A 24,314-nucleotide genomic window follows, 5' to 3' on the forward strand; every position below is an offset into this window, starting at 1 on the left:
CACGCAAAGTTTCACGGCAAGGATTTTATTTTGAAATGTGGACGCCATTAAATCAGAAGTTGTTCTTTTGCCATGGAAACAGGAGGACCAGGCAACTTTCGTGAAACTTGTCACTTACATTTTTTGCACTTTTGAACCCTGTCGACACTTTGAGGCGATGGTGGACGTGTCTGCTGGTTTGGGCAGTTTTTCTTTTGAGGCCGAACTGACCGAGGAAGAGAAAGGTCTTATTTTCCTTCGTGCACGCTCGGCCGGACTTACGTTTTGCGGGTGCGCGCACGCAGCTTTCCTTTGCAAACTGGTCCAGTCACTGAGGTATTTCATCTGTCGGTCCATTTTAGGTATGTGTGACAGACAGGGAGGACTTAATTAAAGTAATTCTCATTGATGCACGTGACCATTTACAGATATGTCATCAAAGGTCCCACTGCAGACAGAGACTCGTTGGCATCAGGAGAAGACAGTGACATCTGCGTTGGGATACTTGGACTGGGTCACATGGGCAAACAGCTGCTCCTCGCCCTTCTTGAAAAGTCTGGTATCAAACCATCGCACATTAAGATCTCAAGCAGAAGGCCAGAATCTGCAGGTACACTGAGAAAGGAGACACTTGAAAGTCCAAATCAAAGTTATAGTTGTTCTGATGCAATGACAACTACTAAATCAGCCAGTGTGTGTGCAATACTACATACTACTGGAGCTGCTTTGTGCTTTCTCTTCTGCAAGTGAAAAGGACTGTGTTGGCATGGCAATAATCCTAATCAACAAAACGCAGTGAAAAAAACTAATAGAACCATCTTGGAGTATTGTGGATAAAACATACAAACATGTATTTGTGTTGAGACTGATTTTATACTTATGATATATAATGCTTCCCCAAAGGTGTATGAATCTCAATCTGTTATTACTGGAGGTTGTGTATGGTGACTTCCTTGTATACTGAAACTGTCGTCCTGGCCTTGTGTTTGTTGCTTCCTTATTTCAGTGGAATCGATCAAGACAGGAGTTGAATGTTTCTTCGACAATGGCAGACTGGCAGCATGGGCAGATGTTCTGTTCCTCTGCTGTCTGCCCTCTGACCTCCACAAAGTCTGTGCTGATATCCACTCTCACCTGTCCAAGCACTGCCTTGTGTACAGCTTCACATCCGGCGTGCCTGTCACCAGGTACTTCCGCACTCATGCACATACAGCATTGTTGATTTCCAGTCACTGAATCCCTCTCTTCTGATCTTTTATTCCAGATTGGCTCAGCTTCTTGGACACAACTTCATCCTCAAACCACAGTATGACTTTTTCGCCTGTGACACTGCAGATGTGTGGCTGTCCTGCACTCATCTGACCGCGGCTTTGACAGATCCTTTACTGATTGAGGCATCGAGTCCTCTTTCAACGAGCGGTATGCTATGTTGTAATATTGCAGACTTCTTTCTTCAAGCTAGAATTTGATCCTATACTTTTCATAAGATGTAAGGGAGAGCATTTTGAGTTTGGTGCAGCAAGGCTTTACTCTTAATGTGACATTATATACATTAATTAAGTTGTATTTCTCTATGACTGTTTAAACTAACTTGTAAATCCCACATTCAGGTGGCATTTCTGTCGGTCTGAACTGGGTGAGTGCAGTGTTGTACAGCCTGCTAAATATCTGCACCTCTACCAGTCTGGGATCCAGTGATGCTCTCTCTGTTATCAACACCGTCCTTAAAGACAAGAGTCCACACGCCGTGGAATTGGACGCACACAATTTCATCAGTGCATCAAAGGCAGCCTCCCTTCACACAGAGGAGTGAGTGGAAAGAATATAAGTATAAATATATATATTTCTGTCATGTTTAACTTTGTCCTGTCTGTCCTGATCAAACCTTTGTCCCCCCCCAAAGATATTTCCCCTGGATTTCTCTCACTGATGCCCAGACCAAGGAGACACCACTGATGTGCTTCCTATCAAGCAGCACATCTATGCAACAGAGCATCTCTGCAGCGTACAAATCCGTGCTGTGCCCGCCACATTAGACAAATATCCAATGTGAAACTTCACTGTATATTCTCTCAGGATGTCCACCACGTAATGTGTGTTCCGCATGTTGCACATGCATGTATTAAGATGCATTTCTTCCTCAATAAATAGGCATGAACAGTGTTTTGTGATTGCTGCACAATGTGTGTTTTTAACGTTTGTATTTCATGCATAATCTGTGTATGTGAACAACAATACACTGTACAACGTAGAAAAAGAAAGCAACGGTCTCCTTGAAACAGACTCTCGACGCTTGAGGTTCGCAGATTTTCGTCCAAGCTGTAGAAAAAACGCGGAAGTGTCAAAAAAAAAACCCACCCGGGTGAGCTTTTCCTGTCGAGCAGCAGCACCGAGGAGAGAGCCCGTCACATGACTGCAGCGATGGGGCCCGAGTTGGACTAAAGTACCGTCGCTTCATCGGACTACCAGCGTTACACCGCGGTGAGAAACACGAGTGGCTCCGTGAGGCCGCAGCTTCTTGTACTTCTTCTCCATAGGATGCTAACGCGAGCTAACTAGTTAGCCTCCCAGCTAAAGTTGAAGCCAGAGGTTGGTGCTAGTTTAGTGACACTGTCCGCGTCTGTGACGTCAGCTACCGCGCCGTGGTTATTATAGTCCCCTATTGTTCCAGTTAGTTCATCTAACCAGTTGTTACGAGGCTTTTTGTTGTCATGATTCCCCCCCTCCGGGTGCTTGGTCGGGGCGGGGTTTCATCTCGTTTCGGCCACGCAGTCTGAGGTGTTTGTCTTGCCTTTACAGCCATGGAGAGATTAGAGGCGACATCAGAGCTCCAGTCGCGGCTGTCGTCCCTCTCCTTCTCGTCCTTCCCGGGAATAACGTCCAAGCAGAGCGACAGCAGACCGCTGGACAGGTAGCCTGTTGCTGCAGAAAGTGCTGCTTGTACAGCGACTGTAAGGAAACGCGTCGCCAGTTTCTCCTCCTTGTCTCCCGGCGTCTCTTCTGTTTATATGTTGTGATGTTTTTTTTTTTTTTTCTTCTGCTGCTGCTCTCCCATCTCTGCTCCTCAGGCTCCAGAACACAGACCTTTCTCAGAGCTGTGCCCAACCCAGAGACCGAGCTGACATGGAGCAAACCAAGGGGGATTCAGAGCAACACACTGAGGTATTTCATATTTAAGTACGTCGGATGAGCTGTAATAAACGTATCATTTCTCAGCTATAATCTGAGTCTTGTGTCTTTTTGCATTTTGAGGGTAATGCAGCGGCCCCAGCGGAGCTGGCCCTGGGGGAAGGAGGCGAGGAGAGCAACCGCTCTGGGAGTCAGCGCTCTGCTGAGATGAAAGGTGAGGACCTGCACAGTGTGCCATCATAACTGCTGCTTGATTTCATCTTTTGATTTGGATTCACAGGGTTCATGCATCTTTTAATACAAGCTTTAAAAACATTACGTGTATCGAAGCTCGATGCACGATTATCAAAGTTGCCGTTATGCTTTTTTTTTTAATGGACATTGCCATTTGTCCCTCCCGATGGCAGCCCAGATGCCGCCCCTGAAACCCCCAACGACGTGGACATCTGCTGCCCTGAAGGAGCTGAAGGCGAAGCTCCGATCAGAGGACGACAGCATGGTGACGGTGTACCGAGGCGACATCATGACGGTTCACGTGCCCACCGTCCCCGAGGCCAAAAAAGTGTGCTGGGAGTTTGCTACGGACGGTTACGACATTGGCTTTGGGATATACTTTGACTGGACTCCTGTCACAAGCCGTTCTATCACTGTGCACATCAGCGAGTCAAGTGATGACGAAGACGAAGAGGAGGAGCTGGAAGGTCAGTGTTTGCAATTCAGAGTGTAAAGCGGCCTACATGTGTCAGTCTATAAAACACATCGGTCATTCTGCGTCTACAAAACGGCAGCGTAGTTGTGTTTTTATATGTTTTCCTCCATCTTTGTGCTTTATTCGGTTCCTGCTGCAGGGCCGGTCGGTAACGGAGATGTTGAGAAGGGCTCCAAATCTCAAACCAACTCAAACTTGGCTGAAATCTTGCCTGTATACCGCCAGGACAGTCACACAACCGTCCAGGGGGGGAGCCACGATTTCCCAGGTGAAGGCACTTACCTCCTGAAGTTTGACAACTCCTACTCCCTTTGGCGAAATAAAACTCTTTACTACAGAGTTTATTACAGTGCCTGAGATGCCGGTTTATGAATGTAGAATTCAAAGAAGATTACTACTCGTAAGTCTGATGAACTATTTTTGATTCCATACTAGGAAAATTATTAAAAAAAGTTATAATATAAAAGGTTAAATATCTATTTTTCCGCTTGTGTTGCCACATGATGAATTCACAATCGGATAGTTTTGAATGCAACATTTTCTCCAATGGCCTACTGATGGCTATCTGAGGCGTGTGTCCCTGTGAGTGCACTGTGATGTTTGGTCAAGTGTCTTCAACTGTGACATTTCTATGGTAGCAGTGATCAGGGAACACCTGCCCATAACTTAGTTCACCAGGCAAGGTGCTCAATCAGCGGCGCTCTAAAGAAATATACTTTTTGTTGTATGCGTGTACTGTAAATGTACACCGTTTATGATTATGTTGCTTTGTTGATGTTCCGTGTATTTATCCTTCTGCCTTGTATTGTAACTTATTTTGTATGTGTCAAATTATATGACGTTATAATGGAGAATATAATTATGTAATACAAATTATGTGCACACAGTTGTTTACTGTCGTAGTGGCGTGTCGGTGAAAGATTTAAGTTGAACGTGCTGAAGCAAGTGGTAACAGTTTACCGGAGTGTGCTTTTTATGACGCAAATAAAAGCCATCCCTTATCACACAAAGCTCTTATTATGTAATATTGATTCAATATTTACAGTTGCCCTCCCTGCCTTTTTTTAATTTGCCGTTTCGGTTGTAATATTTCATCTAAATGCATTTTGTCCAGGCCTGTGTGAGTAAAGGTCGGTGTTTGTTTTTGAATCTCCTCTGTGCGTTCGGCATACTTTTGATTGCGTTGCCTTGTTCCGTCCGGTTTCTAAAATCGATGAGTCTACCACACACACACACACACACACTTGTGCGCATGTTCCCAAAGATTTCTCAGACTTAACCGCTCATGCCGAATACAATGTAAAACAACTGGTTTGAAGCGCCCCATGTCTGCTGAACTGTACCTTTTACTGTAAGTCATGATGACACTTGTTCCTGAAATTTATATTCCACAATAAAGAGAAGATTGACTATTTTCCTTTTTGATTCATTCCAGAATTTGATCAAATATCTGAACACTGTGATTAGTCGATTATAGTTTGGAAATTGAAGCGCAGATAAACATTACAAGATGTCACTTGAGATATGTCATTAAGACAGCTGCTGAGTGTAGTCCCTCAGCTGAGTGTGTCTTGAGATGGCATCGTTTCATAACAGGCTGATCCAGGAATAGGACTCCCTTCAGGCCGGTCCCCCGTGTTTCCATCAAATTGTGGCATTGGAGGATTGATGTAATTGTTCCAGAAGTGCTGATGAAACCAGGTTTTATTTTCAGCTCTCCCCAAAGTCGAGTCGGCCTCCTGAGTTACAGCTGGCGTCTCTCACAGGTTACTGGATGTTCTTCAATGGTTCTTGTATGATGCCACTCCAATAGACTTTGAATGTTGATTTGATTATTTTAAAAGGTGGGGACAGGAGACATGCAGTCACTTATTGAATGTCTTGATACTTTTTGCAGATATATATATATATATACACTTGTATATGAATATATTATCGACATGTGCAGTCAGCCAATAGTTTGAGGTGTTGCTGTAATGACCTGAGTATTTAGTGTTTTGTCCCACACCCATTACGTGCTCTACACCACCACCTGAACCACGTGTGAACCTGATAAAATGTGAGTAAAAAATATCACTGAATGCACCAACAATTAATATTGGTAAGTCATTTTGGGCAAGGATTTGATTAAAAAAGCAAAATGCAGTTTTTCCTTTACCAGCAATCAGTTGATATAATACATTCAAACATAACCACAGCCACAACAATTACAATATAAGTGAGTACAAAATTATACCATTAACTAAACTTTTCCTAAATGTAATATATACAAATATATAATAATTTGTGTTTTTCCCTCAGAAAATTGAAAGGCATGAACATGGTGACACACTGGTAAAAATATACTGCTAAAAATAAACTGGTTGTTTTCAGTGATTCCACTTTACGTTCACTCAGGTGAGGCAATTAAGCCATTAATCAGACAAAATACATAAAATAATATACCCTTTTGCACTTTAAATAATTTGAGTGTACAATTAGTGCATTTTTTCAAAAACAGCTGGTCAATAACACCCAGCCAAGCAATGCAGCTGTGCATTTTCTCAATGGCCTCAAGCTGTAATCAGCCAATCAGACGTGATGACCGGAGCTCCAGGTTGCACCAAACTTATTTTGGCTGCTGCTTGTCCGTTTAACGTCTTGGAGGCGACATGGGAAGGTTGAGTTTTTATGTCCTCTGGTCCCTGCATGATGCCCCCCGCCAGTTCATCAGGTAGGCTTTTTTTTTTTTTAAAACCTAAATAAATCAGTTTTCAGACACAACAGTTTACACACGTGGTCTCATCCTCCGCAGCAAATCCAACCGAAGTGGCTTTCAAGTCCACATCCCTCTGCCTCTCCCCAAACACCTGGTTATCTTTGGTCTCGGAGAATGGAAAGACTACAATCTCAATAGATGTCCCGGTCAGTGCAGAAGTACCGGCACAGCAAATAGGGACTCTTTCAGCTCAAGCAAGGTATGTGAAGGAACAGCATTAGCTACGCAAAATAAAGCCAGTCTAAATTAGTAAAAAAAAAACTTTGAATTCAGGTGTTTGACCTGGGAGGGTGACTGGAGCACTGACAGTGGCAGCAGAGAGAGGCAGGAGAGACGTTTATGGCAAAATCATTCTCACCGTGTGTGGAGAGGGATTTTCCCAGCTCACGTTCTAATAATAAGGAAAACAAATGCACATACTATCTCATTAACCTAATGTTAATATTAGCTTCCTGGATCATATTTTGACTGTTTTGTTTCTTGCAAAGACTTGCGACCAGCCACAAGATAAACCCAGTGTCTCCACTAGCACACTTCTGGTTGAAGGCAAATGTCTGTTCCAAGAACAGCAGGTTGCCACTGATCTCTCCTGCATGTTGCACCAAAGCGCTGGAAATGAGACGGTGAGATGGATACGGTTTAAATTGTTTGGCCGTTATCCACGCTTGTTGCAACATTTCATTATTTTTGCTGCCTTGCAGATAACCCCCAACTCCTGACACTTGGGCGATAGTGTTTGCGAAGAAAATTGCGGTCTGAATGCACAAAGTGGGGTTTGACAGATGATTTAGTTTCAGTGTCTCCATCAAAACGCTGGAGCCACACGATGTGTCTGAGTGACCCTAACACCGCCATCCTCATTGGAGGGGAGAATGTAGATCAAAACCACTGCAAGGACTCCATGTGGATTTTCGAGTTAGGTCAGTGGAGTTTGTTAAATTACTTGTGTGGTCATATAAAACTTACACAACCAGTTAAGGCAAAATAGGAAGCCCTAAAATATGTGTACATTGATTGCATTTACGTGTGTTGTTCAACGTTTCGTTCCCATCTTGGTTCCTCATGAACTCCTCTGTCTCTGGCCATGTGCCCGAGGACACTCTGCGACCCATGACCCAGACTCTAAGCCCGTCTTTGTGTACGGTGGCCTGAGGAAGGGCCAGCGCTACAGCGAGCTGTACATCCTAAACACCCTGACCTGGAAGTGGACGCTTGTTACGGTGGGTTTTACAAACTTATTGTAGTCTTCCATTTATTTTCAAATTCTCAAGCAGAGCGGTATTGAAAATGTTTTGTTTTTGCGAATCAACCTCCCTTTTACGTGAAAGGGAATGTTCCAAATTTGGCATATCATTCTGCTGAAAGAGCGTTTTGTCTTCCAGGACATTCTTCGGTGGATAAATCCTGCAGCAATGCTCTGTACATCTTTAACCCAGAGTTTGAACTCTGGTACCAGCCGATTGTGGAAGGGGACGAACCTCTGCCTCGCTTTGGGTCGGTCTTCTTGAACAAACTACTCCAATGAATTTACTGTCCTCCAAATACAGTTTTAACCCTCGTTTGTAAATATTGATGCCATTCTTATGTCTGTATCAAATAGACACTCGGCCACACTGATGTCACAGAAGTTGATCATTTTTGGTGGACGGCTACCTAGCTTAATGACGTCCATGTTCTGGACCTGGGTAAGATGAAGATTCTGTAGCTGCATTAGACATACATTTTGTGTCTAGATTTAAACTGAGATTTTGTTTTCTTTGAGTAAAGGATTCATGGAATACACAGCTGTGAAGTGTGGGAACATGCCACCGCTGCCTCGAGGGGGAGTACAGGACTAATCAACCTTGAGACGTGTCATCGCTGTAGCCATCTGGTTTTTATATCTTTGGTGTCTTCTGACAGAACTGCATTTGAATCTAATGGGTTTCAACAGAATATCAACTCTTTATTACTTTAATAGGATGTTGGTACATAAGAAAACATTTCTTTGCCTGTACATGGATAGGTTTCATGCAGCGCTACCAGTTTCAGACAACAGGATTTCAGTCAGTGGTGGTTGCATTGCAATTGGAGCCCTGCAAGATGTACATATTTTCAACATTGGTGAGTACGTCATTTATGCCACTTTAGTCTGATTATATAGTAGATACAATAAGACTTGGTATGATCTGCTTTAGTCCATAATTGTTCTGTAAGGTTAGTGTCAGTCATGGGATTTAACTTTGACTCTCCCTGTTCCAATGTGTTACAAATGCTCCTGCTTTGATTTCTCCTTAGACACAAACCTGTGGAGCCCAGTGGTGTGTCCAGTGCTTTGCTCAAAGCCTCGTGCAGGACGCAGCATGATACACTTGGGCTGCTCCATCTTGACGGATGCAGAGAAGCATGAACAGGGTGAATTGCTGGTGTTTGGTGGATCAGACTGCTCCGGTACCTTCTACAAAGACAGTCAAGTGCACAGTGGAGATTCATGCTTTTTTTTTTTTAAAGTGGAGGATTCTGTAATCTGCTCCGACAGAAAAATAACTGTAAAAGTCCTGATTGGTTGTTTGTTTTTCATGTTTTTAAATTGTTGCATGATTTATTCTGCAGCTCAGACATGCATGGCTGCTTCCTTTTGTATTCCCCTCATAAATCTTTTTAATCATTCATACTTCCTTCACACTGGCAATAAAGAGTTCAGAGGTGTTTCACTTTGCATAACAAATCTCTGATCTGCATGTTTTACACATTACTCTGCCCTCTTCCCCACATGTCGGTATGTATTTAAGGGCAAAGTAAATATGTATATCAAAAAGCAAATACATATTTTTTTATTGAAATAAACACTCAAAAGTGGAGTCATTGTCAAAGCATTTTATTTAAAACGTACAATGTGGCACGGCTGTCTCTAAAGCGGTTGCGTTATTCTATGCACGCAGATCAACAGGTGTGTCTGGCTGACCAGATGGGTTGGTCACGATGAAAGCTTCAATTTCAAGTAAGGTTTGGTTTAACCGTTTGATGGTTGGATACTGCCCGACATCCACCTTGAACCTGTGGAGATTAAAGACCAAGAGGGTTCATGGGAGGGTGCTGTAAGTTCAGCAGGCTTTTCTTGTTAATGAGGCGCTTACATACCTCTCTGCATTGTAGACTTGTGGGACCAGACAGATGTCTGCCATGGATATCTAAAAGGTAAGCAATGCGTTGAATAAAAAGTATCTGCTGTATATCACTGTCTCCATGCTTCAATGATAGCCATGCCTCTTACCTCATCACCTACACAATATTTCCCCGCTGTTTGCTTCAGGATGGGCTCAAGAGCTGAAAAAAAGGTAAACATAATTATATTTCAAAGGAAGTCGAGTGATGAAGGCTCGGGGTGTTCAGCCTACCTTGAAAGCCGCGATCAATGAAGTGCTGAGCCCACTGCACCTTTTCTGCTCCGATTTTCTGAAGCACGTGCAAATTCTGAAACCCCCAGGAATTAATTAATATTGTAAAGTTGTATGCGTTAAGACTGTTTGTGTATCGTGACACCTGCAAAACGTTTTTGTAAGCACTGCCTGCTACAGTTTAATCATTTTGACTGTGCTGTTCTCACCTGCAGAGGCTGTATCCCAGAGGCAATGACGTCACTTATCATCCGGACCTGGGCACGTTTCTTTGGATCTGCGGGGAGAAGCCGAGGCCCTGGCCTGGTCTCATCGATGTATTGGATCACCGCCAGCTGTGTGGGTGAGAAACCACTTTCATTAGTATTTAGGTTGGTTAAATAAAACATGGTTTACATGATTGCATGGGTGAGAGTTTGGGGACTTACTGATTGGGAGAGGGTGATGCCATCAATTTCAACTGCAGGCACTTGTAGCATGGGGTTCAATTTCTTGTACTGGTCAGTAAGCTTGAGCACATGGAGAACAATTGTGAGACAAATACAGGATTGACATCGACTGCCCAGTGCCTCATGCAAATGATCATGCAGGCGTATGACATTTCTGCATCGACATAGATCCTGTGAATCTATACTGTACCTGCTGACCTCCGTCTTTGATTAGATTGACTGGAACTTGGTCATATTCAATACCTTTGAGAGCAAAAGCTGATGCACAAAATGCAAATTATCAAAGTGTTGACATTGAAATGCTTCAAGTAACAGCTAAGAGGTCAAATGCTGTGGCATGACTTACCAATGCGAACCCTCCAGGAGCAGGAACTTCTGAAGTATCCATGGAGAACAGGCTATAAAAATAAATAAAAAGGGAACAAAACAAACCACATTAGTCCATCTGAAACCGCATCACATTTTCCTTGGATATAACATTAAGTAGGTTAAAAATGTCTTGTGCCAACTGGTTCACCTTAGTTTCAGATGCCATAGCTGTTTGGCTCGAGTTTTTACTCAACTAGACAGAATAAACTATTACACAGAGTTTTTCTGCAGTTTAACATCTCCAGCAGCCAATAGGAGGTGTTCCTAAAATCCCTCCTACTTACTCTTCGGCCATGACTCAGCAGTATCTGTCCGTCATATGGTTCATGTTAAGCGCACACACACACGCACGCAGCACACTTAGCAAACGGCTAACATTGTCATTACAGTACCTTGGCGAGGAAAACTAAGGACACGTGCATTGTTGCGGCTGTGATAACCTTATGGTAATGCTAATAAAGGGCTGTATTGCTTGCTCAAAGAGACGTCAACAATGTGCCTCACATTTCCCAGCAAGCATTGACTAATGTCACGCGGACGTAGCTGAATAATGCTAGCTTTCCTGAGTTTTAGCAGAGATTTTGGCCACAGTTCAGCTCCGGGTTGCATGAAGAAAACAATAACTTCCAGCCAGCACATGGAAGAGTGAAAAGTATTTTTATCCAATGGTTAGCCGAGGTTTAAATCAAAGGCGGGATTATCTAAAACCTCAACTAGAGATTGGATGGAATGTTCCCACAATTGACCAATTAGGCTGCGTTCTTTATGGGAGAGCGAATAGGAAGCCTAAGATTTCTTCAGAGCCCGCCCTCAAGGTGATACATATCCGTGATGGAGAAACCTCAGATGTTGTCCTCCGCTCGGCCTGCCACCTGCAGAGTTTGATAAATAAAGTAGGCCGACATATGCAGAATCCCACCATGGCGACAACGGCTTTAAGATCAGTACTAAAAGCTAAGGTAAGGTTAAAAGGTTTTACAGTGTCAGAGCTCTCCTCGGTTGCAAATGACGCAGGCAGGTTTGACAGCTCACGTTGTTTTTACCAAGTGCAATGTGTCATGTGCTGCAGGTTGAGGTCAGGGTTGCTTTAATGATAATGATAATGATGATAAATGTTATTTGTGTAGTGCTGTAAAATGTACTCAAATGCACTTTACATGGTAAAAACAAACAATAAAAGCAATAACTAAGAAAAAACAAACCCAATAACATAACCATTTATGTTAACCATTGCCTTACAGACTGATATGGTTTTTTTTTGTGTCAGCTTTTTGACAAGGCACCACTCCTTATGAACTGATTTATAATATGAAACAAAAACCGACTTCTTCTCACTCTGCTGGCTGGACTGCATTTATTCTTCCAATCCACTCCAGTCAGATTGACTTAGTTAGTCCACCTCTAGCCTCTTCATGCCACACTTTGTGGTTACTCATTACATGCCTTCGTGGTAGGGTGCAATTGGGAAATCCACTGGTTTGACTTTAGTATATTAACAAATATGTACACCAAAACTACAAATATAGTTTTGGGACAGATTGATAATGCATTTGCTCCCTGCTCTGTTTTTCTTTCTTAGGTTCCACTTAGAATTGGCCGCATGTGCTACTCCTCCGCAGTGGTGAGTTGAGAGCAGTGTGCAGTTAATTGTCAGACTGCTATTACACTTTAAAAGTAAAGGAGAATACATGAACATGTTGCCTCTCTCCTCACAGCCAACCACCAAGCTGTTCATCGATGGGAAGTTTGTTGAATCCAAAACATCAGAATGGCTGGATATTCACAACCCTGTAAGTATTTAATCTGGACTGGATCGAGTAACGGTGCTCTTATCTTGGTACCATCCACCTTGTTGGGTTAGGTTGTGCTGTGGTTCAGTAGCTCTGATAAGGCTCAAAGCAGCAAAGTCCATTGAGTTGCTTGACCTGTTTGATTGTCAATGAGAAACGGTGCATTAACTTAGACAACAAGTCATAATTTAACAATCCTATATGTTTTCTTCAGGATTGAATGTGAAAATCCTGTTATTTATTTCTGATGAATTATGAAAGCCCTCCTACCTCAGTTAAACATCTGCTAGAATTATTCCCCTGTTACCTAAGCTTTAGTGAACTCAAACAGCCCCTGCTGATATAAACAAAGACATCTTTGGTATATTAATGTAAATTTACTCATCCTTATTTTCTCCTCTGCCAGGCTACCAACGAGGTGATCGCCCGTGTACCCAAAGCCACCCAGGAAGAGATGTCGTCTGCTGTGGACTCGTGCTCCAGAGCCTTTCACTCCTGGTCTGAGAGCTCCATCTTGACTCGGCAGCAGGTCTTTCTGCGCTATCAGCAGCTTATCAAGGACAACATTGTAAGTCAAACGGGTCAGAAAGTAGAAGTTGCAACTGAAAACAGGAGTGTACTTTTAAGCACGGTTGAGTAGGACTGTCACATTTGACGTATTTATTCCAAATCAGAACCACATTTGTTCAGAGCCAGCTGTTTCCATTTGATACAAAATCTGAAGTTCAGATTAAGTTCATTCTAAAAATGATAACAAAGGACTGACAAGAGGGTCATCTTGTGTTCCAGAGAGAACTTGCCAAGGCCATCACATTGGAACAGGGCAAAACCCTTGCAGATGCAGAGGGGGATGTATTCAGAGGCTTGCGTAAGTGACACACACACACACACACACACACACCTACTTTTACAAGGGGCAACATGTCTTTTCTTTGCAGAGGTTGTGGAGCATGCCTGCAGCATCACCTCTCTGATGCTCAGTGAAACCTTGCCCTCCATCTCCAAGGACATGGACACCCACACATACCGACTGCCCCTCGGGGTGTGTGCTGGCATCGCACCCTTCAATTTTCCTGCCATGATCCCTCTCTGGATGTTTCCCATGGCCATGGCGTGCGGCAACACCTACCTGCTGAAGCCATCGGAGCGGGTGCCAGGCTGTGCCATGCTACTGGCCAAGATGCTGCAGGATGCCGGTGCTCCAGACGGGGCGCTCAACATCATCCACGGCCAACATGCTGGTAAGCGTTAATTGTCAGAATTTACTGCTTTGTGTGAACCTAATCTTTAGTGTAGATACAAGACGTGTATGTGATGAAACCGTTGCTTAGAGCAGATGTTTCAGATTCTCATTAAACAAGGCTAATGACTGGCAACCTTAAGCTGCCATTAAACAACAAAGTCTCTTAGGTGTTTTTATTAAAACAGTTCTTTTATGGGGCAAAATGTTCTTGACAAAAATACATCAGTTTGCATCCAAAGCTTTATTCCTCTTTGATCTAACATTCAAGCAGAGCTGAAACCATTCATTTATTAATTTGTTGATCGACATCAAATTAACCTGACAATATTTAGGTTTACACTGTGACGGTTGACAGCTTTTATTTGTCATTTTATTACGTCTGGGTTTTGGTTGGTTGTTCGGACAAAAAGAGACATTTAATCTAGTTATTTCGGCTCTGAGAAAAGCACATTGTGAAGACAAAACAATTCACCAATTAATTAAGGAAATATTTTGGCAGATTTGTCAATAATGAAAATACTAGATGCGGCCCTACATTCATGCCAGGACATACAATTAAATGATGTTAAAAATTAGGAAAGCTATTTACTATATATTTTTTGTGTGTGATATTTTCTGTGATGCAGATAATTTGACACATTATTTGAAATATCAAGGATATCTGACTTAAAGTAACTGTCTTTGTACCACAGCTGTGAATTTCATCTGCGACCATCCGGCCATCAAGGCAATCAGCTTTGTTGGCTCAAATAAAGCTGGGGAGTACATTTATGAGAGGGGCTCTAACAACGGAAAGAGGGTCCAGTCAAACATGGTGAGTTAAAATGAGACTCAAACACAGGTGTAAATGTCTGACACTTGCTGTAAATGTCCAGAAGGTGGCAGCATTGGCCAACAGATTGTTGTTGTGGTTTTGATCATCACTGCCAGCTGTAACGATGAGAAGATGCTAAACAGAAACTGCAGCTGTGCATCACTGGTGAAGAACCACAATCATAAAGGTTCCATCCATTTGCTATATGAACTTCATAGGTTGTTTGTGTATAGTTCCCTGATGTTCTCACTTGTGACAACCAGCTGCTGTAATGTGGAGATCACACAGCAGAAGGCTAACCACTTCTCATGCACTTTAGGGAGCCAAGAACCATGGTGTGGTGATGCCTGATGCCAACAAGGAGAACACTCTGAACCAGCTGGTGGGTGCAGCGTTTGGGGCAGCGGGGCAGCGCTGCATGGCTCTGTCCACAGCCATCCTGGTGGGCGAGGCCCGGCGCTGGCTGCCGGAGCTGGTCGAGCGCTCCAAGGCTTTGCGCGTAAACGCAGGTACCGCGCCCCGTCACCCCACCCTGCACCTCTCTCTCTCTCCCGAGCCCCTGTTTTCCCCGAGGGCCTTTTGGTTTAGTCATCTCGTGGCCACCCACGCCGCCCTGACCACACCTCTCGCCATGTTGTAACTTCACATTGGAATCAGCTGGGAGCGAGGGCTCGTTGAGTCAGCCCTGCTGCAAATTTGTGGCCAGATCTGCGGGCGCAGACCTAAATAGCGGTTCAAAGCGGCAAATCTTTTGAGAAAGAACGTTGATTTGGAGTAAAATAGAGAACAATTATCTCTGTTTGCTATTATATGGATTCTTATTTTTGTAGTCCACAGGAAACCCTTAAGTATCCATTTTCGAGGGAGTGCCCTAGGGTGCCCTTCGTCTTGGTTTTGCGTGTTTGTAGAAAAAGGCATGTGTAAATGATGGTGTCAATTTAATGAGCTCACATCATGCGAATACCATAGTGTAGCCAGTTGTTTTGGGGGCCCTGCTAGGAGACCAGCCTGGTGCAGACGTGGGGCCTCTGATCACTCCGCAGGCGAAGGAGAGAGTTTGCGGTCTGATCCAGAGTGGTGTGGATGAGGGAGCCGAGCTGCTCCTGGATGGCCGAAACGTCAAGGTCGAGGGTTACGAGAACGGCAACTTTGTGGGTCCCACCATCATCGGTAAAGTCAGAGTACGTGGGTTTGATTTCTTAATGCGCACACACCTGTATGTATTTGCATCGGAGAACTATTAAGAACAACTCAAACTAAACTTCCAGTAAAAATGTTCTCTTTCTTTGCTCCCCCAGCCTGAGATGAAGTGCTACACTGAAGAGATCTTTGGGCCTGTGTTGGTTGTTCTCGAGGCCGAGACTCTGGATGATGCCATCAATGTGGTCAACAGGAACCCCTATGGCAACGGGACAGCTATCTTCACCACAAATGGCGCCACTGCACGCAAATACACTCACGAGGTGGACGTGGGCCAGGTGAGCGGCTGCAGCCTCCAAATGTGTTCTTCTGTTTTGAGAGAAAGGAGACATTCACATCCCTCTGTCACGTCTAAACAGCATCTCGAGTCGGGAGCACATCACGTTTCTGTTTAAAAACCTTGAAAACTATTATTTTCCAAGTTAAGTATAGCCTTGTTTGCACCTAGCCTAATATACACACATTCGGCAACCCCCCCCACCCCACTTCCCCACCAGTCAAGACTACAAATAGCTACAGCAAATATGGGTCTCTTTAAAGAAAACAGGGGGACATGGAAACATTTTTCCTGGTAGTATTCAATGAGGGAAATCTCAGATTAAACTCAAAAGGGATCCCTACGGTTCCATTAAGCATAAATACGGCCAGCCTTTACCCTGTTTGTTTGACTGTGGGGCCTTAGTTATGTCCTGTGTTTGCTGTTCACATGTCGGGGAATGCTGTGCAGGCCATGTGCTGTTCTCCGCTCCAAACCTCGATGCAACAAACATCTACTTTTTTCCCCTCCCTGCACCTTCGCCAAAAGGCTTAAGTGCGTCCAAACCTATTCCCGCTGTTTCAAACATTCTAAACCAACCAACCAAGCCATGCCCCTACTGCCTTCATAACAAAATGTTTTATTTAGTTTCTATTCCCGTTCATAAGAACATACTGTACTTTCAAAACTGCAAATATAAGCCACAGGTTTATCTTTGTTTAGTGAGATCATGTAAGCTTGTTTTTTTTAAAAGCATGGCTATACCACATCTCTTATTCTAGCAATTTAGGATCCTGGGGAATTGTTTTACAAAACATACTCTGAAAGAAATGAAAGGGGAAAATCCTTTTTTTCTGCAGGTCGGAGTCAATGTTCCCATCCCTGTTCCACTGCCTATGTTCTCCTTTACCGGATCAAGAGGATCCTTCAGAGGGGACATGAACTTCTACGGAAAACAAGTATGAAATAAACAATGCATCCTATTGTTACGGTTATAAAAAAATACACAGATTTGGCAATTAAAGTTGAGATGTAAATGTTTTTATTTTCTCCACAGGGAATCCAGTTCTACACACAGATCAAAACTGTAATCTCACAATGGAAAGCTGAAGATGCCACCCTGACAAGTCCTGCAGTTACTATGCCCACCATGGGACGCTAAATACTGATCTAGACACCGTCTACTACATACAGGATACTTGTATACAGGGGTTGAAGTTCTCACCGGTGCTACTACCACCAACTTTGTTAATAGATCAAACAGAACAGTTTGCCACGGTCATCAGAGATGAGACAGACACTGATGCAGTATGCAAATTACTCATGCGCTGTCTGTTTTCATTTTATACAATAAGAAAATGAACTAACTTTCCAAAAATTTGAAATCTGTTTTTTCTTCAGATCAAGAAGTTTTTCTATTTTTCTATGATGGTTGTTTCTAACACTATTCAGTTGATAGTCATAATAAATATGTTGGTGGGAGGAGGGTAAATCATAATGTGTTTTTGTTTTAATTAGAAGACATGTTGGCAGGATATATAGTATGTGGGTTTTGGCAGGCAGCTGCTGTCCCCGCTTGCCGGTACTGTGTACAAGCACCGAATGTTTTAATGGTTATTTAATAATACTTCCCCTTTATTTACACATCTAATATAATGTATTTAAAGAGGATCTGTCAATGTAAACTGACCAAGAGTTTAACAGTGTAAAAGAGCTGTATAATTTCCTCAAATACAACACCAGTATTGCATTTCTTGTGTATTTACTGTACTTGCGCTTTAGTGGGTGTAATCTCCATCAATGAAGTGTACCATGGACAGCGCATTATGATCTTGTATAATATTATCCGGTGCATATTTTGGTATCGGCAATCTGTTTTGTTTCGACGTCACGGATCCTTTTAAAGTGGTCGCGACACAATTCAAACAAGCCTCTGAATGTGCGAACAAGTACTCAAGCCTTGTATTCATGCATGGTAAGATATTTATAGTGTGCAGCAAAAAAAAAAAAAAAAACACCTTGAATTATACTACACACATGATTGACACTCTGTGGGACATGTACAAAGCAGAGGCAAACAACCCAGAGTGTGATGTGCAATGTAGAGGTCACACGGAGGTCATGCGGTGTGTATATCCGGCAGGCTGTTTGGGTTCGAGGGCAGAATGGGCTCGGGCGCCTGGGTGATGAAGGTCGCCGGGGAGAGCTCCTCTCTACTTCTGAAAGACAGGCAATGTTAAGATGCAACTATCTAATAAATCAAACTTAGGCAATCTTTCCCTCTAAACATGGAATGTGGCACACAGGCAAGGATGAGGTACAACTTTGTATTCTCTTACATTCCTTTTGGTGTCTTACCCGGCAGCATCGCCGTCAATACGGCTCTCCTCCTCAGTGTAGGCAGACAAAGGCAGAGGTTGGCAAGCTTTCCTATCAGGGAAAATGCAGCGTTGCAGTTATACACAGAACCGCGTGGTGAAAAGCCATGTTTTAGCACACTGGTGTCTATTCGCTCAGGCCTGCAGACTGTCGTGGAAAGGGGTTACTCTGGGTAAACACAATGCATATGAACTTTTGATGCTGCTAACTGAGTCTCCAAATGTTTGGTGTTATTCTGCTGGACTAGGTGCCAGACCACTGTTAACATGAATATACATCTCCTCCTGCCCGCCGTACCCCCATACATTCATATCCCCTGCACACTCCTTTATGAAAATCATGTTTCCAGCTGCTCCCTGGCCACAGGCGTTCAAAGAACAAAATAAACTGCAAGTGCACGTGAAAAAGGGCCAATGGGCTGAATGCAAATCGACGTGACCAGATGTTTGTTTCCAAGCACACGACTCTGTGGCTGGGGCCTATTTTTACTATTGTGCCCAGACTCTTTCTTCATTCTTTTTAAGCAGCTGAATGGAAAAGAAAATTGGTCGAAGCCTAACTGATGTTTTATGGTATCCTCTTCTGCTGAGAAAAAGGCTGTTTATAACATTAAAAAGAGGGAGGAGTCACCAGAGGTTCCGCCTGAAGTACTGCTTGGTGTCACTGCACTTTGTTCTTCAGAGGTAATTGATCCACAGGTCAATTTTCTGAGATTTAACGAGGTATTATTGAGTCTGAAGTTAATGAGTTAAGCAACAAATAAGCCTTTTGCTAAGACACACATAATACAATTAATGGATTTGTATTTATTTTTAATTACCTTTCCCTATGTCCATTCATTTTAGCAAAGAGCAGCCTGAGCACTTGTTCCTTCTGCTCCCAAGTTAGATCTGTGATTTCAACTTTGCTGCCTGGTTGATGAGTCCTGGTGGTATAAAAAAAGTTAACCCCTGGACTTGTACACCTACCTTTTGGTACATCAGCTGTATTATGATGAACCATGAAGAGTGCAGACCGCTGAATGTGCTGCACGTTATTCGGTGCTGATACACATGAGGTCTTAAAAACACCAAAAAGACACTTATCAAAGTCATGGAAATGATGGGATGGGGACCTACCAGCTTGCAGCCACCTCCATGTCTGAATAGACCGAGTTGGTACTGTGGGGGCCTTTATGAAAGGTGCGGATAGGTGGGAACTTTAGTCTTCCTGCTGTGGCTTCTCTCAGCCTCCAGCGATAAGCCTGCAGTGCCTCCTTTTTGTATTGCAACCTGCTGGCCATGATCTCCTGCTTCACCTGAGCCAGTGCCTCATGGAAGAACTGCTCCAGCTCTGTGCGCTGCTCGACAACGGTATTGGCTAGCCCCTTGACATGCCCCAATTCCCTCTCCCGCATGAAAAGCACTTTCTGGAGCTTCTCCAGCTCTACCTGGCCGGCCTGGATGCTGACATGGGTCTTCTCCTCCTCTTCCTCTCTCTCAGATTCCCCAGCTTTGAGCTTGAGGGCCTGCTCCAGGGAAGCTACCTTAGCCCTCAGTTTAGACAGCTCCTTTCTTTGGGCCTCCATCTGAGCTGTGTTTTTCTTGACCATCAACTCATACGTGTTCTGGGGGAGTAGACAGAAGACTGAAGTAGTCAAATTTAGGAAAATCCTCTAATTTTCATGTCAGTGTAGAGCTGGAACAGATAATGGTTTGTGTGCTAGCCTGTGCTGCTGAGTGAGTGGCCAAGGCTTCAACATAGTGGATTTGCTTCCCTTATTTACTGTCATCATCAGAGGTAAGATTAATGTGCCAAATATTTATTTGTTTTAAGGAATTGGTGCCAGAAAGCTGCAAAGGAGAAGCCACTGAATTTGAACCCATACACCAGTGGAAACACACCACAACCACTGACCACTGAGAGGCTGGGTAGTAGTCAGGGGGTAGAGGGGTATGACTAGGACCACAAGCAAAATACACAGGGTCAGCACAAGTAAACAACACAAGGGGAAAAACCACCTGAAATACATTCTGCACAGGTCTAACAAGTGTTTCATAACTGAAATGATGGAGATGAATGGTTTCTATCCAAGGACTGCCGGTGCCTCATGGCACCACTGCTGTTTGCTGTTCTACGGGTCAAACATACCATGTCCAGTGCCATGGAGGCCTTTTCCTTTGCCAATGAATTTGTCAATATCTGCAGTTGCTCTGCCTCCTTCATGTGATACTTCAGAGCTTCATTTAGACGGACGTTCTCCTTGAATACAGAGCGCGAGGCATCATCCAACTGCCTAAATAGTTTGCAGGACAAACAAAAAAAAGCCGTCAGACAAAAGTGTCTCTGATAATGAAAATATCCTAACGAATGCTAATTTCATGCCAAACATTATTTGCTCCGTTTCTTGTTTCCTAAACAGAATGTACTGGATCAGTGTGCTTGACTTTGCTGTGTGTTCAAGTGTTCAAAATTAAATCAATTACTGACACTAAGACCAAACCGGCAGGACCACACCAGTATCAATGTTGATGTTTTATGAGCTGCAAAAAATGACTAAACATAGCACTGGTGAAATAACCATCTTATGGCCTCAAAAGTAATAAACTACGGTCTTCCTCACACGCAATGCACTCCCTTGTTTTGGGGCGGCTGAAGATGTGAAGATGTGATCATCGGCTTGGGTGATGTACATTATCGGACTATGACCAACCAGTGCGGTCAAGAAAGTAGTTTGTTATATATATATTAATATACATAAACACTTGTGTGAGTTAATTATTATTTCTGTGCGTTTTGAGGACATCAAAGTGCAGTTTAAAGAATGAAATTAGAATGTAAAAGGGACAGCGGAGACACTCACACAATGGCTTCCTTGTGGGCCCTCTCTTCCACCAGGGCTATCTTTTGCTCAGCTTCCCTCTCCAGGCGACCCTGCAGGGAAATTAAGAAAAACTCACCTAGCGTTCCACCCGGGAGAACATCTTCCCTCATCTGTCCATGCATGGAGGAACTGGGGTCCCAGTCTCCACTGCTAGTTAACTGTTTGGCTGATATATTTTCAAATCACATCTATTTCCCGTCATTATTAGATCAGGATCATTTGCCTTGCCCATACCTTTTCTTTGAAGAATTTCAACTCCATGTTGTTGAGGTTTTGCCTGTGATCCTTATCAGCAGCATCCATATTTTCTCTAATCTACAAAATAAAAAAGGTCAAAGTTATTGGTTGCATTAACACCCTGACAATAAGATCAACCGCTCCCAATATGAAACACGTATTACTGTGTTTTTTTTACTCACATCACCGAGCTCCTGCTCCATCTGGGCTTTCCTCTTCTGAAATTCCTTAATTTTCTTCATCCCATCTTGGATCATATTAAAGTCACTGGACTTCTTCCTGAACAGTTCCTTCATTTCATTGATTTGAATTGTGTAATCATCGACCTGTGGAAACCAAATTATATTGGACCATATTCGATACACAGAATAAAAAACATTTGACACATTAAATGTGTGCTTTAGTTGTCAAAATGAATCTGCTCATCTATATGCAGTACTAGGGATTCTGTAACGTGCAGCTTGAAACTGTGAGGGAGGAAGAGTTTCATACCAAAAATCACACAGGCCGTACTCTTTTTCAAGCCAACTTAAGCACAGACCAGTCAGGCTAAATACCTCAAGATGCTACTGTGGAAAAGCCAAAGAGCCAAAATGTGACAAAATGACCAAAGTCATGAGCGACTCGCAAAACACTCGCCCACAAACATGTAGATGAGGACTAAATGAGAGGTTATCAACCAACTGATTACCACTTTAGGCCCAATCGTTATTCTTCACATAACTCTCGACATGTTCATCTACATGATCGAACCAATCGTTATGCAAGTTGGTTTGCATCTATGCAATTTTCACTCTGTGTGATCTACCAAACGGTCGACATTACAAAAACATATCCTCCGTCCTCACAGCGACAGAGGGCTGTGGACAGCAAGTCTAGATGTCCCATGTTTAGAGTAAACCACATGACACGTATTCTTTTCCCCTGACTGGACCTATGTGACATGTCATAAATAGGGATGTTTCAAGTTGGTCCAGACGAATGCCACGTTTTTCCTCCCTTTTTTTTACCAGCATGAAGAGCTGGAAGATGGAAAAACAGCTAATACCAACAGAAGCAAACGTATATTTTAATGTTGACATGTTCATTTGATAGCTTGATCTCAAGCAGCAGCAGTCAGTGGGGATTAAAGGGGTCAAAATAAGTTCCTTTGGTGTATATTATGCTAATGAAACGTGTATCTTAGAGTAATGGTCTGTGTGACGTGAGGTGGTCAACACATCAAGATCAGCAGTGTGCGTTTTCCCAAGAAGCATTTTTATTTTTTAATTCTGTGGCCACTGACAGATCAAAATAGCAGATGACCATGCAACTCGGAATGTGATGGTTTTTTTGTTGTTGTTGTTTTGTGGTTGCGTTGTTTGGTTGTTGTCTTCGTACATAATAAATGTCAACATAATTACACACAGGACAGCTGTTAAGACACAACGCAGCACATTGTTTTAAGTGGCTCACAGTAAATCACAATGAACAAGCATTTATTTTCTCACCAGTTTGTTTTGCTCCTCGCGTGCAAGTCCGCCTTGACTTTTGAGGCTTTTCTGCAGCGTATTGATCTGTTGAAACACGTGTTTAAGAAAAGGGGGCGTGGTTCATCCTTCATGTACACATGTAACACGTGTTTACCTTCTCCTCCTTGGTCGCATCCTGTCTCTTCAGGAAGCCAGTTATATCGATCGAGTCCTTCTCCGCGCGGTACAGTTGGTTCGTGAGCTCTTCGTTCGCGCGTGCCAATTTGCGGCAAGCCTCGCGATACTCCGCGAGCGACTGGTCGGTGACCTGCAGTCTCAGCTCCCACAGGGCAGCGTTGGCTTTGGCTTTCTCCACGTCCGACTCCTTCACCGCTTTTGTCTCCTGTTTTCCTTCTTTCTTCCCTTTCCTGTCACGAGACACCAAGTGTAGTTTCCGTGTTTTTAACGTAAAAAGTGTACAAACGTAACGTTAACGTAAACGTTGGGCACTTACCCGGCTTTGGCTCTCTTTACTTTGGTGACTTTATTCCTCGGCATCTTCGCTTTAACGTTGGTAGACTCCAGAGATACCCCGAGAACAGCTGGGCTCAGTTAACGGTGACGGTGCCGGAACCGGTACCAAGCTCCTGGATGTTTGTGTGGTGTTGTTGCCATGGCGGCAGGAGGAGGGGGCGTTGTGTTGTTGCCGTGGAGACGCTGCAGGTCAAATGTCTCTGGTCCAGGACCTTTGGGTGAATGCATTACGCACACCTGTATTCAGGCTTGTTTGTGTATTCTGGTTTGGTATTTGATCATCTTTATGTTTGAAATAAAACATTTTATGCCTGTGAAAATACCACTTACCCATTTAGCTTTGCATTTCATAAAAAAAAAGAAGTAAAATCAGTCACTTGTCAGAGGAAAAGCAGAGCTTAGTTATGATTATGTTATAAACCCAGTGACATGACATGCAATACAGTCATTGGTAATGTTATCATTTACACCTGTGCTTTTCCTGCTGTGTCAAAATTAAAAATGCCCACCAGTAACATGTGTCATGAAATATTTCAAACGTACACCTGAGTTTATCACAAATGATAAGCCAATATTGATAAATTAGTAAAGATGCATGAATGGTTTAGTCTGTAAAATATGAGAAAACAGTGAAACATGACCCTTACAAGTTTCCATACCAGAGTTCCACAGCTAGTGGTATTACATTTCACTGTCAATTACAATTGAATTAACTACAAATGTGTTTGACAAATGGAACCAGCAAACGTTTGACATTTAACTGTTAAAAGTTAACTA

The 24,314-nt window shown here is 43.3% G+C and overlaps 6 protein-coding genes across 7 annotated transcripts; 4 read left to right on the top strand and 2 right to left on the bottom strand.

The window, feature by feature from the left end:
* Nucleotides 1–157: 157 nt before the first annotated feature.
* noxred1 (NADP-dependent oxidoreductase domain containing 1) lies at nucleotides 158–2,015 on the top strand (the record flags this gene model as incomplete). The annotated part of the gene is made up of 6 exons (XM_079228678.1): nucleotides 158–315; nucleotides 408–589; nucleotides 986–1,166; nucleotides 1,244–1,398; nucleotides 1,590–1,788; nucleotides 1,883–2,015. 6 exons carry the CDS (start codon nucleotides 158–160, stop codon nucleotides 2,013–2,015), a joined length of 1,008 nt encoding a protein of 335 aa, XP_079084804.1.
* Nucleotides 2,016–2,780: 765 nt separating this feature from the next.
* tmed8 (transmembrane p24 trafficking protein 8) lies at nucleotides 2,781–5,215 on the top strand (the record flags this gene model as incomplete). Its single annotated transcript, XM_079215989.1, has 5 exons — nucleotides 2,781–2,890; nucleotides 3,048–3,141; nucleotides 3,232–3,322; nucleotides 3,516–3,809; nucleotides 3,957–5,215. The coding sequence occupies 5 exons, from the start codon at nucleotides 2,781–2,783 to the stop codon at nucleotides 4,172–4,174; spliced, it is 807 nt and encodes a 268-aa protein (XP_079072115.1). The 3' UTR covers nucleotides 4,175–5,215.
* Nucleotides 5,216–6,508: 1,293 nt separating this feature from the next.
* LOC306745861 (uncharacterized protein) lies at nucleotides 6,509–9,209 on the top strand (the record flags this gene model as incomplete). The annotated part of the gene is made up of 9 exons (XM_079228712.1): nucleotides 6,509–6,530; nucleotides 7,358–7,499; nucleotides 7,609–7,799; nucleotides 7,958–8,069; nucleotides 8,176–8,247; nucleotides 8,338–8,401; nucleotides 8,582–8,678; nucleotides 8,853–9,028; nucleotides 9,168–9,209. 9 exons carry the CDS (start codon nucleotides 6,509–6,511, stop codon nucleotides 9,207–9,209), a joined length of 918 nt encoding a protein of 305 aa, XP_079084838.1.
* Nucleotides 9,210–9,422: 213 nt separating this feature from the next.
* On the bottom strand, nucleotides 9,423–11,212 carry gstz1 (glutathione S-transferase zeta 1). 2 transcript variants are annotated; one of them, XM_079230695.1, is made up of 9 exons: nucleotides 11,163–11,212; nucleotides 10,748–10,799; nucleotides 10,592–10,659; nucleotides 10,381–10,461; nucleotides 10,162–10,287; nucleotides 9,953–10,028; nucleotides 9,829–9,881; nucleotides 9,696–9,745; nucleotides 9,423–9,611 (listed from the first exon to the last, which is right to left on the bottom strand). In XM_079230695.1, exons 1-9 carry the CDS (start codon nucleotides 11,190–11,192, stop codon nucleotides 9,485–9,487), a joined length of 663 nt encoding a protein of 220 aa, XP_079086821.1. In that variant the 5' UTR covers nucleotides 11,193–11,212; the 3' UTR covers nucleotides 9,423–9,484. The 2 variants fall into 2 exon arrangements, with proteins under 2 accessions (XP_079086821.1, XP_079086822.1); XM_079230696.1 differs by lacking the exon at nucleotides 11,163–11,212 and adding an exon at nucleotides 10,919–10,953.
* Nucleotides 11,213–11,690: 478 nt separating this feature from the next.
* On the top strand, nucleotides 11,691–17,881 carry aldh6a1 (aldehyde dehydrogenase 6 family, member A1; the record flags this gene model as incomplete). The annotated part of the gene is made up of 12 exons (XM_079230684.1): nucleotides 11,691–11,729; nucleotides 12,350–12,391; nucleotides 12,486–12,560; nucleotides 12,967–13,128; nucleotides 13,350–13,428; nucleotides 13,499–13,801; nucleotides 14,496–14,617; nucleotides 14,937–15,126; nucleotides 15,617–15,798; nucleotides 15,916–16,095; nucleotides 16,934–17,032; nucleotides 17,131–17,881. 12 exons carry the CDS (start codon nucleotides 11,691–11,693, stop codon nucleotides 17,233–17,235), a joined length of 1,578 nt encoding a protein of 525 aa, XP_079086810.1. The 3' UTR covers nucleotides 17,236–17,881.
* A 1,387-nt stretch (nucleotides 17,882–19,268) lies between these two features.
* On the bottom strand, nucleotides 19,269–23,561 carry LOC306739222 (basal body-orientation factor 1-like; the record flags this gene model as incomplete). The annotated part of the gene is made up of 9 exons (XM_079221197.1): nucleotides 19,269–19,377; nucleotides 19,571–20,058; nucleotides 20,583–20,727; nucleotides 21,295–21,365; nucleotides 21,550–21,630; nucleotides 21,735–21,878; nucleotides 23,043–23,108; nucleotides 23,179–23,431; nucleotides 23,518–23,561. The coding sequence occupies 9 exons, from the start codon at nucleotides 23,559–23,561 to the stop codon at nucleotides 19,269–19,271; spliced, it is 1,401 nt and encodes a 466-aa protein (XP_079077323.1).
* Between the last annotated feature and the right edge of the window lie 753 nt (nucleotides 23,562–24,314).

The sequence above is a fragment of the Taurulus bubalis genome, assembly GCF_910589615.1.
Source record: "Taurulus bubalis genome assembly, chromosome: 1".
Lineage (NCBI taxonomy): Eukaryota > Metazoa > Chordata > Actinopteri > Perciformes > Cottidae > Taurulus > Taurulus bubalis.